At 46.5% G+C, this 15779-nt stretch overlaps 1 protein-coding gene across 1 annotated transcript in view; it reads left to right on the top strand.

Annotated features, from left to right (window-relative positions):
* FAM174A (family with sequence similarity 174 member A) overlaps positions 1–13778 on the top strand; it is a 41916-nt gene extending 28138 nt beyond the window's left edge. Inside the window, exon 4 of the mRNA XM_039911164.1 lies at positions 13182–13778. Within this exon, the coding sequence (XP_039767098.1) occupies positions 13182–13185 (4 nt within the window). The 3' untranslated portion in view covers positions 13186–13778. The remainder of the gene's footprint in view (positions 1–13181) is intronic.
* Positions 13779–15779: the final 2001 nt, after the last annotated feature.

Raw genomic sequence — 15779 nt, 5'->3', positions numbered from 1 at the left:
TTGAGCAGAAGTTTCTGAAGTTTCCCCTTCAGCCTCTGGGGTGGCAACAGAGACCACCACCACCCCCGTCCCCGCCCCCCAAGTGGACAAGACAGATTTGGGCACAGCAAGATAGGTGGCTTTGCTGGGATTTAATGTAGGTGGGAAAATCTGCCATTAAGAAAGTACTGAAACTCGGGCCACCATTCAAGACCTGCTTTGATCCGAAGCTGGTGGGAGCGTCACACGGACATTTAGCCAGTGTCATACTGCTGTCGATGACGAAGAAGTGCTGTGTAGTGAAAAGAGCCGGACCTGGAAATCAGGCAGACCTGGGTTCTAACTTGACTCGGCCCCTTGCCTGCTGTATGACCTAGGGCGAATCACTTAACTTCTCCGGGCCTTTCTTTCCCAATCTGTAGACTGGGGTTCAATACCTGTTCTCCCTTCCTCTTAGACTATGAGCCCCATGTGAGACAGGGTCACTGTCTGTTCTGATGATGTTCTCCATAAACTCAGTGCCTAGCACAGGATTTGGCTCATAGTAAGCACTTAACAAAGACCACTGTTATTGTCATCAGTAGCGTGGCCTAGTGGAAGGAGCCCGGGCCTGAGAGTCAGAGGACGTGGCTTCTAATCCCGGCTCTGCCACTTGTCTGCCGTGTGACCCGGGCCACGCCATATCGCTTCTCCGTGCCGCGGCTGCCTCATCTGTAAAATGAGGGTGAAGATTGTGAGCCCCATCTGGGACATGAACTGCGTCCAACCTGATTATCTTGTATCTACCCCAGTGCTAAGTATGGTTCTCGGCTCATAGGAAGGGCTTAACAAATACCACGATTATTATTATTATTATCATTATTAATATTTTTAGGAATATGCCATGCCACACGTCAAAGCCTTCGTAGTTTATCTCAGCCGCCTCGAGGGTTGTTGGAGCTAGGGATTATCGTGGAATCTCCCAGTATATCCCACACCGTCTGGCCTGGATCTGGACCGGATCAAGCAAAAGGCAGCCGGACTAGAATTTGGGTCACTGTCTCCCCACCCCCTCCACCGGGGTAGCTTTTTGGGATCTGGGGGTGTGACTTTGCTCTCCGTTTTCCCAGTTAGTCGCCCATCAGATGGGGAAAGGTGCAGCGGAGAAGGAGGTGGCGATGTGTGACTGTGCTGTTGTTTGGGCAGCTCACCCTTGAAGGGGTTTTCCAGGCCACAGGCTGTGGGAAGCTCTCTTCCAGCTCTACTCCGAATTCCCTTGGGCCTGAAGACCGGAGGAAGATCGTTTTATATTTCTCTTCACCGTATAGAGTCGAAATTTTTTTTAAAAAAGACTAAGTGTAAAATGATGAGGGTGGTCCTGTTAGAATCCCCAAGACGGTGGTCTATAAATTGTTCCAGACACCGGTGCTATTAGAGTCCTGATAGCACTGATAAAACATTGGTTTAACTCACTACCTTGATAGATAAAAGCAACCTAAACAATATGTTTTAGACAGAGAATAATAAAAAATATTCCTTCCAATAAAGCCTTCCAGCCATGTATTATCGTTGTATTATGTCTGCAGAAGCTGGGTTTTCTGTAGCTTCGGGGACAAGGAACTGACTACATGAAAGTGGCTGATGAGCTGGGCTTGCCGGTTCAAAGCAATTTTGCCTCGTCCTGGAGGCTTAAATCTGAATACCCCTGGCCTTTCAGTGGCCTGTTCTAGCCCTTGCTTTTCAAGGACTATGAAAGGGACAATTCACTGCCTGATCCCAAGTGACCTAGCTGGGAGGCCAAAGATGAAGAAATGACAGTTCACCGGTTTTTCCCTTCAGTTTGACCAGCTTTGCTATTTAAATTTCAATCTCAAAATTTTCCATGCACTCACTAGTGCTCTCTTTCTCGCTCTCTCGCTCTCCAACCCACCTTTATCCTCTCCCCTGGCAATTTTTGGGTCCGGAGAAGAATGCAATAACAACTGTGGTATGTGTTCAGCCCTACCTTCTGCCTAGCAGTGTATTAAGTGCTTGGGTAGATACACGATAATTAGTTTGGATACGATCCCTGTCCCACATGAGGCTCACGGTGTAAGGGAGAGGGAGATAGGCATTTAATTCCCCATTTTATAGATTAGGAGCCCGAGCCATCGAGTGATTTGCCCAGGGTCACATGACAGATAAATGGTAGATCCAGTGGTAGAACCCAGGTCCTCTGACTCCAAGGCCTGTGCTCCGTCCACTAGGCCTGCTCCTTTTCTGCCTAGGCGATGAAGAGTATGAAACTGCAACTCCTGGGGAATTTGTTTCAATCTTTTTTTTGCATGATTGAGGTTTTTTTGTCAGTTCGCCTTTCCTTGCTTGTCTGTCACCAACCTTCCCACCTGTTTTCCTTAGATTGTGAGCCGCTTGAGGGCCAGGGAACTTGTTAGTTTTCATCAGATCAGTGTACGTCTTCTCAGTCCTATTTATTGAGCGTTTCCTATGTGCAGAACACTGTATTGAGTGCTTGGGAGAGTACGGTACAATAATGTGAAAGACATCCCCTGCCCACAGTGACCCTACACTTGAGAAGGGAAGTAGCATGGCCTGGTGGATAGAGCACGGGCCTGGGAGTCAGAAGGTCACAGGTTCGAATTCCGGCTCTACCACTTGTCAGTTGTGTGGCTTTGGACAAGTCACTTCACTTCTCTGTGCTTCAGTTGCCTCATCTAGAAAATGGGGATTAAGACTGTGAACCCCATGCGGGACAGAGACTATGTCCAACCTGATTTGCGTGTATCCACCCCAGTGCTTAACCCCGTGCCTGGTACATAATAAGTGCTTAAATACCGCAGTCATTATTAGTATTATTATTATTAGAGGGACCTTATAGTGCTTAGTATAGTACTTTCCACAAAGTAGATGAATAATAAATACTATCATTACTCATTGTGGCCAGGGAATGTGTCTCTTTATTGTTCTGTTATACCATCCTAAACACTTAATACAGTGCCTTGCACATAGTAAGCGCTCCATAAATACAGTTCAATGAATGAATGTATTCATTGAATTGTATTTATGGAGCGCTTACTATGTGCAGAGCACTGTACTAAGCTCTTGGAATGAATGAGTTACTTCTGCTAAGTGAGAATATAGAGTTGAGGTAAAAAGAAGAGTCCTTTCCCTCCCCAGGACCTTACTGTATAAAAGGTAAAAAATGTTTTAAAAATAGCCGGTTCAGATGGACAGAGAGGTGCTGATGTTGCTGAGAATATCCGTCTGTATCTGTATTATTCCACCTAGGTGTTGCAGAGGTCCACATTGCTTACCCTGTTTGAATACTAACCTCTAACCTAGCCAGATGATCTGCCTGCAGCTCCCAAGTTCCATCTACAGGGATGGAGAGGGGAAGAAGACCTAATCCACAGAACAACTTCTATTACAATTTCACACCCGTAATGGTCCGAGAGGGACCCGGTCTGACGAGGTTTGAACCTGGTCGGCGGGATGTTAAAAATGTATTTTTGACAGTCAGCTATTGATCTCTTTAAACTTTGTGCTTGAGCTCCTCAGCGAACGCAGAAAAGTGCATTTTATAAATCGGAGGAATAAATATAGATTAGGGCTCCTGAGTTAAAAGCCCGTTAGAACCCGTTGCTGTAAGCAAAATCGTTTTATTTCTCCTCCCGATTAAAGCACTGTGCCAGGAGTAATCGAACATCCATTTAGAAGGCAGGTCTTGGTGGCGTTAACCAAAGCGGTGTATTTCAGGCCTCGTTGACTGATGAGGAACCAGAGGTTAATGTGTGTTGTGGCTTAAGCTTCAAGTTACTTTCATTTTTCTAGGAAAAAAAATGTGGAAAATAGACACATTGGCATTCTCAACAGAACGTGAGTTACAAATGGCTGCTTTGTAATGTAAAACGAAAAGGGACGGATGCGACAGTTTATGAAATATGAATATTACGGTAGCTCTCTACCCAGGGTCGAGCAGCATAAATCAGCCTTAATTATTGCCTCTAATGTTTGTTTTTAATGCTCAGGAAATTTTTAAAAGCAGGATCCGGAACCTGGAAACATCACTGTGGGGGCTCCCTTTCGACAATATTTGACATTAATTTCAACCTAAAATTCTCTGCTTTTATACCCTCACAACCACCCCCTTATTACTTCACTTAATTGGGTTTTCTTTAGTGTGGCCTCGTGGCATTTTGTGAAAAAGCAGTTCACTGCCAGGTATTTTCTGAATTATTAAAATCAACAAATTGATCTGAATTTGGAATCGGATTATTTTTCCCCTCAGCCCTCACTTAATCTTTCCCATTTGGAAAACAAATTCTGTTTTAAAGTGCTCAAATAGAAGGAAAACTGTCCTAATTTGCAAATTATGGCCTTCAATATTGGCTCGAAGCATTTTAAGGAACAATTCCCAAGTTTAGCCCCAGCATGCAGCATACAGAAGCAACTGAAAATAAATTATTAATGTTCATTGCAAAAATATAGGCCTTACAGCTCTCCGGAGGGCCAATAAAAAACATATTAAATAGTGCCGTCCATGTTTTTCTGGGTAGCGTCTTCAAATCCGATTGTCCATTGCTCTGCACGCTCAATAAACGTAAGTTGATTGACTGATGACTTTAAGCCGTGATAGTAATTGATGGAGCTAAGTGGTACAGTGCTGTCATAGATCCTGTCACTTTGCTGGGAGAATGTGCGATCCAAGAAGTCCCGGATGAGAAATTTGGAAAGCAGCTAAGCTATTTGGGGCCCATGAAAGAGTGAGATAAAATAGTAATAATAATAATGATTGTGATATTTGTTAAGCACTTACTATGTTCCTGGCAAATGGTGTTGGACACAGCCCCAGTCCCACATGGGGCTTACAGTCTCAATCCCCATTTTCCAGATGAGGGAATAATAATAATAATAGTATTTGTTAAGCACGTACTATGTTCTCTGCACTGTATACATACAAAGTATGTATACAGATACAGATAGATACAAGGTAATCAGGTGTCCCATGTGGGGCTCACAGTCTTAATCCCCATTTTACAGATGAGGTAACCGAGGCCCAGAAAAGTGAAATGACTTGCCCAAGGTCACCCAGCAGACAAGTGGCAGAGCTGGGATTAGAACCCTTGACCTTCTGATTCCCTGGCCTGTGCTCTGTCACCTGGAAAGAGACTGTGACCTTGGCAGGCCCCTCACCTCCTGATGAGAATGGAGAGAGGCTGGAAGCAGGTGACCTGCCTGAGTCCCTGAATCACCCGATGAGCCAGGCTATGCTAAGCGCTGGGGCGGGTCAGTAGATAGGATCTCTGCCCTCAAGGAACTTAGGGTCTGTACCTTCTCAGCCCTCCTATCCTTTATCCCCCACACAGGCCCTTAACTGTAAGCTTGTGGTGAGCATCTCTGTTATAGCATATACCCTTTCCAAATGTTTAGTTTCAGTGCTCCACACCCAGAAAGAGCTCAATAAATATGATTGATCGCTTAGTACAGTGCTCTGCATATAGTAAGCGCTCAATAAATACGATTGAATGAGTGAATGAACTGCTATCTCACCCCCGCGGATGCTAAATGCTGGGATAAATACAAGATCATCAGGTCGGTTGCAGGCTGGGTCCCACGCCGATCTCTCAATCCGAGAGATATGTCGTTGCCCATTCTACAGCGGGTCAGAAGGTTAGCGACTTACCCACAGTCACCCAAGAGGCCAGAGGCGATCGAATATACTAAATAGGGTCATTGAAAATATCCTTCTTGAGGATATTTTGTTGTGTTGGGATTTTCTAGATCTACTGAAGTTCATCATCCGTGCTTCTGCAAAGCCCTGTGTGGTCTCGGCTGCATTAGTGGGAGGTGACCGGACAGGTGTTGGTGAGGAGTGCGTTGTTTATCTCTAGCGATGGTAGGGATGAAGAAATTGAGGCCCTGCTCATCAGGGGCTCAGTGAGAGGACACTGACCATGGCGTAGCGGATAGAGCATGGGCTCGAGAGTCACAAGATCGTGGTTTCTGATCCCGGTTCCGCCACCCGTCTGCTGTGCGAACTCGGGCAAGTCACTTCACTTCTCCGTGCCTCGGTTACCTCGTCTATAAAATGGTGGGATTCAGACTGTGAGCCCCACATGGGACAGGGACTGCGTCTAGTCCCGTTTGTCCGTATCCACCCCAGTGCTTAGAACAGTAAGCACTTAAGAAATACCGTAAGAAAATAAATCAGGTTTGCAGATGATACAAGGGAGGTTGCCTCCCATTATAAGGCAAGGATAAAATCCAGAGTGACCTTGATTACTTGGAAAAAGGTTCTTGCAGAAACAGGATGAGATTCATTATGGTAAATGCAAGGCAGTGCCCTTTGGGTGCATCTGGCCTGAAGCCAGCCCGCAGCGGAAAATGAGCTGAGAGAAGGGACACAGGATATCCAACAAAGTCTATAAAGGAAGCTCACGCGCCGTGGGAAGGTGCCTGGGTGAAGGAATGCGGCTTAGTGGGAAGAGCCCAGCAAAGGTCGCAAGACCGGAAATCTAATCCTAGCTCTGCCACCTGCTTTTTGTGGATCTTGGGCTAGTCACTTAACCTCTCTGTGCCTCTGTTTCCTCATTTGCAAAACAGGGGTGAGATACTTGTTCCCCCTAAGACAGGGAGCCCCATGTGGAACACTATGACCGATCTGATTTTCGCTCGACTGCGAGGTCTTTGAGTGCAGGGATCGTGTCCAGGTAAAAAGCGTTTAACACAGCGCTCTGCACAGAGCAAGCGCTCCAGATATCCCTTTGACTGAGAGGGATAAGGGATCTCTCCGCCGGCAGAAGAAAAAGGCTGAGTGGAAACAAAAACCGACTTCAGTCAGAGTTAGAGCGGAGAGTGAAAACCGGGAAATTCACACGCCTTGCAAATCCTCCGTTCATTCGGCTGTTCTCAGGACTACACCTAGTTGGGGTCAGATCACTGTCGGATGGATGTCGAGGGGGAATGGAGGAGAATGATTGGATAAGCGGTAGACCCTGTTAGAAAAGGAAAAATGGTTGGTATGAGTTAACACGGAGAAGAAAAGAGGCGATGACTCACGTAATGAGAATTTGAAACCGAGGGAGATTTTGCTGGCTACGAGGCTCGCTAAGTTGTTCCCCAATTCCGTTGAGGGTTGGCCTAGGGGAAATGGGATTGAATTGTGGCAGGAGGCTTTCTGGTTGGATTTCTTGGTGATTGGATGTGGAACACTAGCTGGCTGCCGAGGGGGGAGAATGAGGAGTCTATTCCTATGCATATTTCTAAGCAAAGAATAGGCAGTCTCTTTGTGGTGGGGATCATGTCCACCTAGTTCCTTATATTGTACTCGCCCAAGCACTTAGTAATAATAATTACGGTATTTAAGCACTTACTAGGGGCCAAGCCCTGTACTATTCATTCATTCAATCGTATTTATTGAGCGCCTACTGTGTGCAGAGCACAAGACTGAGCTCCTCATCTTCCTTCCCAAACCTCGTCCTCTCCCTGACTTTCCCGTCACTGTGAACGGCACGACCATCCTTCCCGTCCCACAGGCCCGCAACCCTGGTGCCATGCTTGACTCCGATCTCTCACTCACCCCTTATAGCCCATCTGTCACCAAAGCCTGCCGGTCTCACCTTCACAACATCGCCAGGATCCTCCCTTTCCCCTCCGTCCAAACCGCTACCACGTTAGTACAGTCGGTCATCATAACCCGACAGGATGACTGCATCAGTCTCCTTTCTGACCTCCCAACCTCCTGTCTCTCCCCGCTTCACTCTATATTTCACTCTGCTGCCTGGATCCTCTTTCTACAGAAACGGTCTGGGTACATCACCCGCCCCCTCAAAAATCTCCAGAGGTTGCCTATCAACCTTGGCATGAAGCAAAAACTCCTCACTGTTGACTTGAAAGCTCCCCATCCCCTTGCCCCCTCCTACCTCACCTCCCTTCTCTCCTTCTCCAGCCCAGCCCGCACACTCCGCTCCTCTGGTGCCGCTCGCCTTCTCACTTTGCCTCGTTCTCGCCTGTCCCGCCGTCCACGCCTGGCCCACGTCCTCCCTCTGGCCTGGAACGCCCTCCCTCCTCACATCCTCCAAACTAGCTCTCTTCCCCCCTGCGAAGCCCTACTGAAGGCTCGCCTCCTCCAGGAGGCCTTCCCAGACTAAGCCCCCATTTTCTTCTGCTCCCCCTCCCCTCCCCATAGCCCCGACTCGCTCCCTTTGCTCTGTCCCCCTCCCCGCCCCACACCACTTGTGTATATATGTACGTATTTATAATTATATTTTTATTAATGATGTGAATATATCTATAATTCTATTCATAATGGTGCTACTGTTGCCCGTTTACTTGTTTTGATGCCTGTCTCCCCCCCTTCTGGACTGTGAGCCCACTGTGGGCAGGGATTGTCTCTATTTGTTGCTGAATTGTACTTCCCAAGTGCTTAGTACAGTGCTCAACACAGTAAGCGCTCAATAAATACGTTTGAATGAATGATGAAATGAATATACTAAGCGTTTGGAAAGTGCAATACGACAATGAAGAGAGATAATCCCTGCCCACAGCAGACTTACCGTATAGGGACTGGGAGACGGACACCAAAACAGGTAAACAGGCATCAATATAAATGAATAGAATTATAGATATATACATATGGGAGCGAGTCGAGGCGATGCCGAAGGAAGGGGAAGCTGAGGAGAAGGGGGCTTAGTCTGGGTGGACCTCTTGGAGGAGGTGAGCCTTCAGTGGGGCTTTGAAGGGGGAAAAGTGATTGGCAGATTTCAGGAGGGAGGACATTCCAGGCCAGAAGTAGGAGGTGGGCCAGGGGTCGGCAGCGAGACAGGCGAGATGGGAGGCCCAGTGAGAAGGTTAGCGGCAACAGAGGAAAGGACTGTGCGGGCTAGGCTGGAGAAGGAGAGAAGGGAGGTGAGATAGGAGGGGACAAGGGGATGGACTGCTTTAAAATGGACTGCTTTAAAACCAATAGTGAGGAGTTTGTGTTTGTTAAGGAGGTTGGTAGGCAACCGCTCGAGATTTTTGAGGTGGAAAGTGACGTGCCCTGAACGGTTCTGTAGAAAGATGATCCGGGTAGCGAAGTATGGAGTGAAGTGGGTCCTAAGCCCCGGAGGGCTCTTCTTGCAGTAGGTGCTCAAGATATTACCATTAATGGATTGATTGGACTGTCTGATGTAAAGGCCCAGTCCAGTGTAAAATGGGTGGCTGTGGATTTCCCCAGAAGTGTTTTGAGTCAGCTCCATCTTACTCCCTATCAGTCTTCGTTAAGCATCATTTTTAGTTTCCTCTTCAACCCGACTGTCTAACTTAAACTTGGCTGCCCAAGTGAACGAAAGGTATAGTTGTCAAAAGTAACTCAGTCCTTCAAACCACAACAATTTGATATTTAAAATATCCCAGTCATATTTTGGAGGCATAATTGCGTGTATTTAAAATATCCCAGTCATATTTTGGAGGCATAATTGCGTATATCAAAAGAACGTAACGGTGTCAACTTTTTCTAGAGATGTATTTTATGTTGAAAACCCCATGATTAAAGTATCTAAAATTTAATGATGCAAGGCATGCATTCAAACGCCGTCGTATCTCAGGCAGAGGGTGGCTTTTTTTTTAATACAAGTTTCTTTGTCACTTTCGTACAAGGTGTTTCAGGAGTGTGTTTAAATAATAAAAATACAGGAATGGAAATTGGATTCTAACTGAGGCAGTCACTGCTGTAAATATAGTTGATTTCAAATATTTGCCCAACTAGGTGATTGTGGAGGTTGAAGAAGCAGCGTGGCGCAGTGGAAAGAGCACGGGCTTTGGAGTCAGGGCTCATGAGTTCGAATCCCAGCTCTGCCACTTGTCAGCTGTGTGACTGTGGGCAAGTCACTTCACTTCTCTGTGCCTCAATTCCCTCATCTGTAAAATGGGGATTAAGACTGTGAGCCCCACGTGGGACAACCTGATTCCCCTGTGTCTACCCCAGCGCTTAGAAGAGTGCTCTGCACATAGTAAGCGCTTAACAAATACCAACATTATTATTATTATTATGTTGAAGGACAAAATGCAAATATTAGAGAAGCGACTTGGCTCAGTGGAAAGATCACAGGCTTGGGAGTCAGAGGTCGTGGGTTCTAATGGTCGTGGGTCGTGGAGAAGCAGCGTGGCTCAGTGGAAAGAGCATGGGCTTTGGAGTCAGGGCTCATGAGTTCGAATCCCAGCTCTGCCACTTGTCGGCTGTGTGACTGTGGGCAAGTCACTTAACTTCTCTGTGCCTCAGTTCCCTCATCTGTAAAATGGGGATTAAGACTGTGAGCCCCACGTGGGACAACCTGATTCCCCTGTCTACCCCAGCGCTTAGAACAGTGCTCGGCACATAGTAAGCGCTTAACAAATACCAACATTATTATTATTAATCACTGCTCTGCTCCTTGTCATCTGTGTGACTTTGGGCAAGTCACTTCACTTCTCTCTGCCTCAGTTACCTCATCTGTAAAATGTGGATTAAAACTGTGAGCCCCACGTGGGACAACCTGATAGGCTTGTATCTAACCCAGCGCTTAGAACAGTGCTCGGCAACATAGTAAGCGCTTAACAGATACCGTAATTATTATTAATTATTGTATAAGCTAATCAGGGTGGACACAGTCCCTATCCCACAGAGAAGTGCAGTAACTTGCCCGGGGTCACACAGCCGACAAGTGGTGGATCCGGGATTAGAACCAGGTCCTTCTGACTCCCAGCCCCGGATTCTATCCACTGGGCTACGCTGCCTCTCTTGAGTTTTATTTTCAGTCAATCAGTGGTATTTCTTGAGTGTTCACTGTGTACAGAGCACTGAACTATTGAATGAACTAAGCACTTGGGGGAGTGTGGTGTAACAGAATTGGTAAGCATGTTCCCTGCCCACAGCAAGCTTTTCTAAGGTAATGAGATCGTGGACATTAAGTTACTTTTCACTTAGAGAAGCACAGCCCATTGGGTTTCCCACCTAAGAGCTTGGAAAAGGTTGTGTATGAGTGTAAGAGAAACGAAGTCAATAGAAAGTCATTATTCTGCTGTTGCCCTGGGAATCCCATTTGGCAAGTTAACAAACTCGAATTTTGAAGATTCACGCTCCGTGACTTACATCCTCGGTATGGGAAAAGCATTTAATTGCTAATGCCATATCTCCAGCCAGTTCATTGAACAACAGCACGTGGTTCCAAGTTTCCTGCATCAGAGAGCCAAATATTTGGAAAAATCTCGTTGGAACCAGGAAGCGGCGCGACCTGGTGGAAAGAGCACGCGCCTGGGAGTCAGAGGACCCAGGTTCTAATCCCGGTTCCGCCGGTTAGCCGTTTTGTAATCCTGGGCAAGTCTCTGAACTTCTTTCTGCAGCAGTTCCTTTGTCTGCAAAATGGGGATTCAATACCTGTTCTCCCGCCTACATATTCTGTGAACCCAGTTTGGGACCTGATTATTCTGTTTCTACCGTAGCACTTGGTGTGCTCCACCCGATTTGCATGTACCCACCCCTCAGCGCTTAGTACAGTGCCTGGCCCATTGTAAGGGTTTAACAAATACCACTATTATTTTATTTCATTTACAGTGCTTGGCATATAGCAGGTGCTTCACCAGTATCGCTAGTATTATTTTGCGAAAGAAGCGATTGGTCTTCCAGGCTGCCCAATTGAGGATCTGGCCAACTTGGGAGTGATTTGGATGTCTGCTCTATGGGACAGTGTAGCAATCAGTCCATCAATGGTATTTATTGAGTGCTTACTGTGTCCACAGCACTGTACTGAGCGCTTGGGAGAGGACAAGCCAACAGAATTAATGCTCATGTTCCCTGCCCAGGAGGAGCTAACAGTCTAGATGGGGGGGGGGGCTAGAGGGTCTTAGAGTAGTAGGGGGCCTAGCAAGAATCTGTTCAGTACCATCGAGTGGGACCTCAGTCGATTCATTTGATTTTATTTATTGAGCCTCTACCATGTGTAGAGCACTGTGCTAAGCACTAGGGGAAGCACAGTAGAGTTGGTAGACACGATCCCTGCCTGCAAGGAGCTTACAGGGTCGGCAAAATCCGAGAGAACCCCTGATTCGGGTGGCTCCCCTATCCTTCAGGACCACCATTTATGTAACTTTGGTATAGTTTTATTTCATCCGGAGACAAAAAAGCAGACCCCCCCAGCGACCTCCTGATACACGACCGGATCCTCAGCTGTAGACAGAAAAATGCAGATGGGTAATCGAGGAGTCAGCCTCTTCCTGAGCTACACCACGAGAATTCAGAACAATTGGAGTTCAAGGCAGCAAGTCATCCGGGGACTCGTGAATTACGAAGCCTGCCAAGGGTCTGTCGCATCGTGCTTCATGGAACCAAGGGTCATCGGGCCCTCAGGATTTATCCTACAAGCTTGAAATTTACCCTCCAATTAAGAATACATTAGAATCTCATTAGTTTTCAGTAATAACTTGGAGACTTACTGTATGCTACTGATTGGCTATCAAAGGCATTTTATTACAAAATACACTAAATGCCTTCATTTCAGTCCATCTGGTCAAGAATCTTAGTGTGGATAATGTTCGTTTTAAGGGACAATTTAGTAAGATAGCATTTTCCCAGTAAGTGGCATTTATTGAGCGCCATACTGAGTGCTTGGGAGGATACTGTAGAACTCAGGACCTGCGTTCTAACCCCAGCTCCACCACATGTCTGCTGGGTGACCTTGGACAAATCACTTAACTTAACTTCTCTGTGCCTCAGTTACCTCGTCTGTAAAAAAACGAATCAAGACTGTGAGCCCTATGTGGGACAAGGACTGTGTCCAACCTGAGTATCTTGTGTCTACTCCAGCTCTTAGTTCAGTGGCCGTACTCAACAAATACCATAAAATAAAGACTTCTGATTATTGGCAAATGGACAAGAAATGAGCTCAAAAAATGGGTCTCAAACTGCAGATGCTCAGAAGAACTAACCTTTCCTAGAGTAGCCACTGAGATATTTTCCATGCGTCACGCGGTTCTGCTCCAAAGCTCGGCGAACAGGAGACCCGCTCTTGGAACCCAGTCAGGTAATTAACGAAGCATCATTTTTACACAGGACCATATTCCATTGGAATCAGTCACTGTACTTTTTTGGAATAATCAAAACAACCCATCTAAATCTGTGTTGTTTTTCCCATTAGGGGCTTGGGCAGAAATTAAACACATCCAAGCGAGAAAAGACACATAAAGATAATTGCGTATATTTTGTGTTCCAGGTAAGAATGTGCCTTTTGATGAGAAAATGTCATCTTTGAACAACAGAAGAAGAGTTGAGGAATAAGAAGCCAATATTTCAGCTACAAGATGGGGAGTTTGAAGTTGGTATTTTACGACATACTTTAATTTGTTGTTGCGGTATGTACTGTATTAATTTGTTGTACCTTTGTATATAGAGGAGTGCTCAATAAGGGATTGAGCGGATGAAAGAGAAATGCACTATAACAGAGATCTATTTAAAAATTACCTTGAGAACAGGGTTTTTTTTTGCTTTATTTCTTATTTACCATGATATGCTAAACAGTTTTCTTTTATGTACTAATCAGCTAACGTTCATTTTTCTGCCAATGTAATTTTTAAGTAATTATAAATCGCAGCAACCGGCTGATGTAAGATGAATTCTATAATTAGAATTTTTTTTCTTGTAGCCAAGATGTATTTCCCTTTTGGGGGAGGAAAAAAAAGGCCAAATTTATTGCTTTGTGGTTTGAGGTTTTTAAAACTTAAATGAATGTCTGAGTTGTTGAAGGCAAACAAATAGACATGATTTAAAATTGTTCTAAGTGGTAGAAATAAAACATGTTTACAAAATATCAGTTAAGAACCTGTGTGGAATCATTACTTTAATGGTGTGGGCTGACTGGTTGTTGGGCCACTAGCTCTCAGTTCCGGAATGAACCGCGACCTCTGTCTCGAGCTTCAGATCTGCAGTGGGCAGCTGGAAATCCACCTCCGCCGGCTCCCAGAAGCTTCGGGACATAATTTCGGCTTAATTTGAATTGAATCCCGGTACCTGTTCAGCGCTCATTATGTGTCAGCCGCCGTTCTGAGCGCCGGAGTGGATACACAACCAGGTCGGGCACGGTCTCTGACCCACGTGGAGCTCGCAATCAAAGTAGGAAGGAATAAGATTTAATCCCCATTTTACAGGTGAGGTAACCGCGGCGTAGAGAAGTGAAGTGACTCGCCCAAGGTCACACAGCAGACAAGCGGCAGAGCCGGGATGAGGACGCAGGTCCTTCTGACTCCCAGGCCCGGGCTTTATGGGCTGAGCCATGCCAACGGTAACGAGGAAGTGATCGTTGGAGCGGAGAAGCTAAGGCCCTGGGGCAGCCCCTTGAAAGGAGGATCGATCAATCACTGGTAGTTATTGCTGATTCTCTGGTAGCGTACTCTCCCAAGCATTCAGTGCAGTGCTCTGCGCGTAGTTAGCACCCAATACATACCATGGATTCTTTCATTCATTCGTTCAGTCGTATTTATTGAGCCCTTACTGTGTGCAGAGCACTGTACTAAATGCTTGGAAAGTACAATTCAGCAACAGATAGAGACAGTCCCTATCCGACGACGGATTCACAGTCTAGAAGGAGGAGGCAGATAAAACAAAGCAAGTAGACATCAATATCATCAGAATAGATAAATAGAACCGTAGATAAATGCACATCATTAGTAAAATAGAGCAATAAATATGTACAAATATATACAAGTGCTGTGGGGAGGGGAAGGGGGTAGAGCAGGGGGAGGGAGGAGGAGGAATGGGGAGGGGAGGAGGGGCAGAGGGAAAGGGAGGGCTGAGTCTGGGAAGGCCGCCCGGAGGAGGTGAGCTCTCAGCGGGGCTTTGAAGGGGGAAAGTGTGCTAATTTGGTGGTTGTGAGGAGGGAGGGCCTGCCAGGTCAGAGGTAGGACGTGGGCCAGGGGTCGACGGCAGAACGGGCAGAAACGAGGCCCAGTGACGTTAGCGGCAACAGAGGAGTGGAGCGTATAATAATAATGTTGGTATTTGTTAAGCGCTTACTATGTGCAGAGCACTGTTCAAAGCGCTGGGGTAGATACAGGGTAATCAGGTTGTCCCACGTGAGGCTCACAGTTAATCCCCATTTTACAGATGAGGTCACTGAGGCACAGAGAAATGACTTGCCCACAGTCACACAGCTGATGAGTGGCAGAGCCGGAATTCGAACCCATGACCTCTGACTCCCAAGCCCGGGGTCTTTCCACTGAGCCATGCTGTATGGGGTGGGTTGGAGAAGGAGATAAGGGAGGTGAGTTAGAAGGGGGCAAGGTGATGGACGGCTTTGAAGCCAAGAGTGAGGAGTTTTTGCTTCACGCAAAGGTCGAAAGGCAACCGCTGGAGATTTTTGAGGAGGGGAGGGACATGCCCAGAGCGTTTCTGCGAAAGGATAATTCGGTCAGCGGAGTGAAGTATAGACCGAAGCGGGGAGAGACAGGAGGATGGGAGATGAGAAAGGAAATTGATTGATCACTGTGTGCACAGCAGTATACTTAGGAGAGTAATAATAATGATCCTATTTGTTAAGGGCTCACTATGTGCCTAGCATTGTTCTAAGCACCGTAGGTACAAGGTAAACAGGTTGTCCTACATGAGGGTCACAGTCTCAATCCCCACTTTGCATATGAGGTAACTGAGGCACAGAGAAGTACAATACAGTAGAGTCGATAGGATGGCTGCCCTCAAGGAGCTCATAGAGTGGGAGACAGACATTAAATTAGAGGCGAAGCGGTTGAGTGTAAGGACATGTATAAACGTCTTGGAGGCTGGGCGTGGGGTGCGTCTTCAAGGTCTTCAGAAGTACAGA

The sequence above is a fragment of the Ornithorhynchus anatinus genome, chromosome 1 (assembly GCF_004115215.2).
Source record: "Ornithorhynchus anatinus isolate Pmale09 chromosome 1, mOrnAna1.pri.v4, whole genome shotgun sequence".
NCBI classification, from domain to species: Eukaryota; Metazoa; Chordata; class Mammalia; order Monotremata; family Ornithorhynchidae; genus Ornithorhynchus; species Ornithorhynchus anatinus.
The sequence above is the reverse complement of the archived record's forward strand: the minus strand, read 5'-3'. Positions and strand labels throughout refer to the sequence as shown.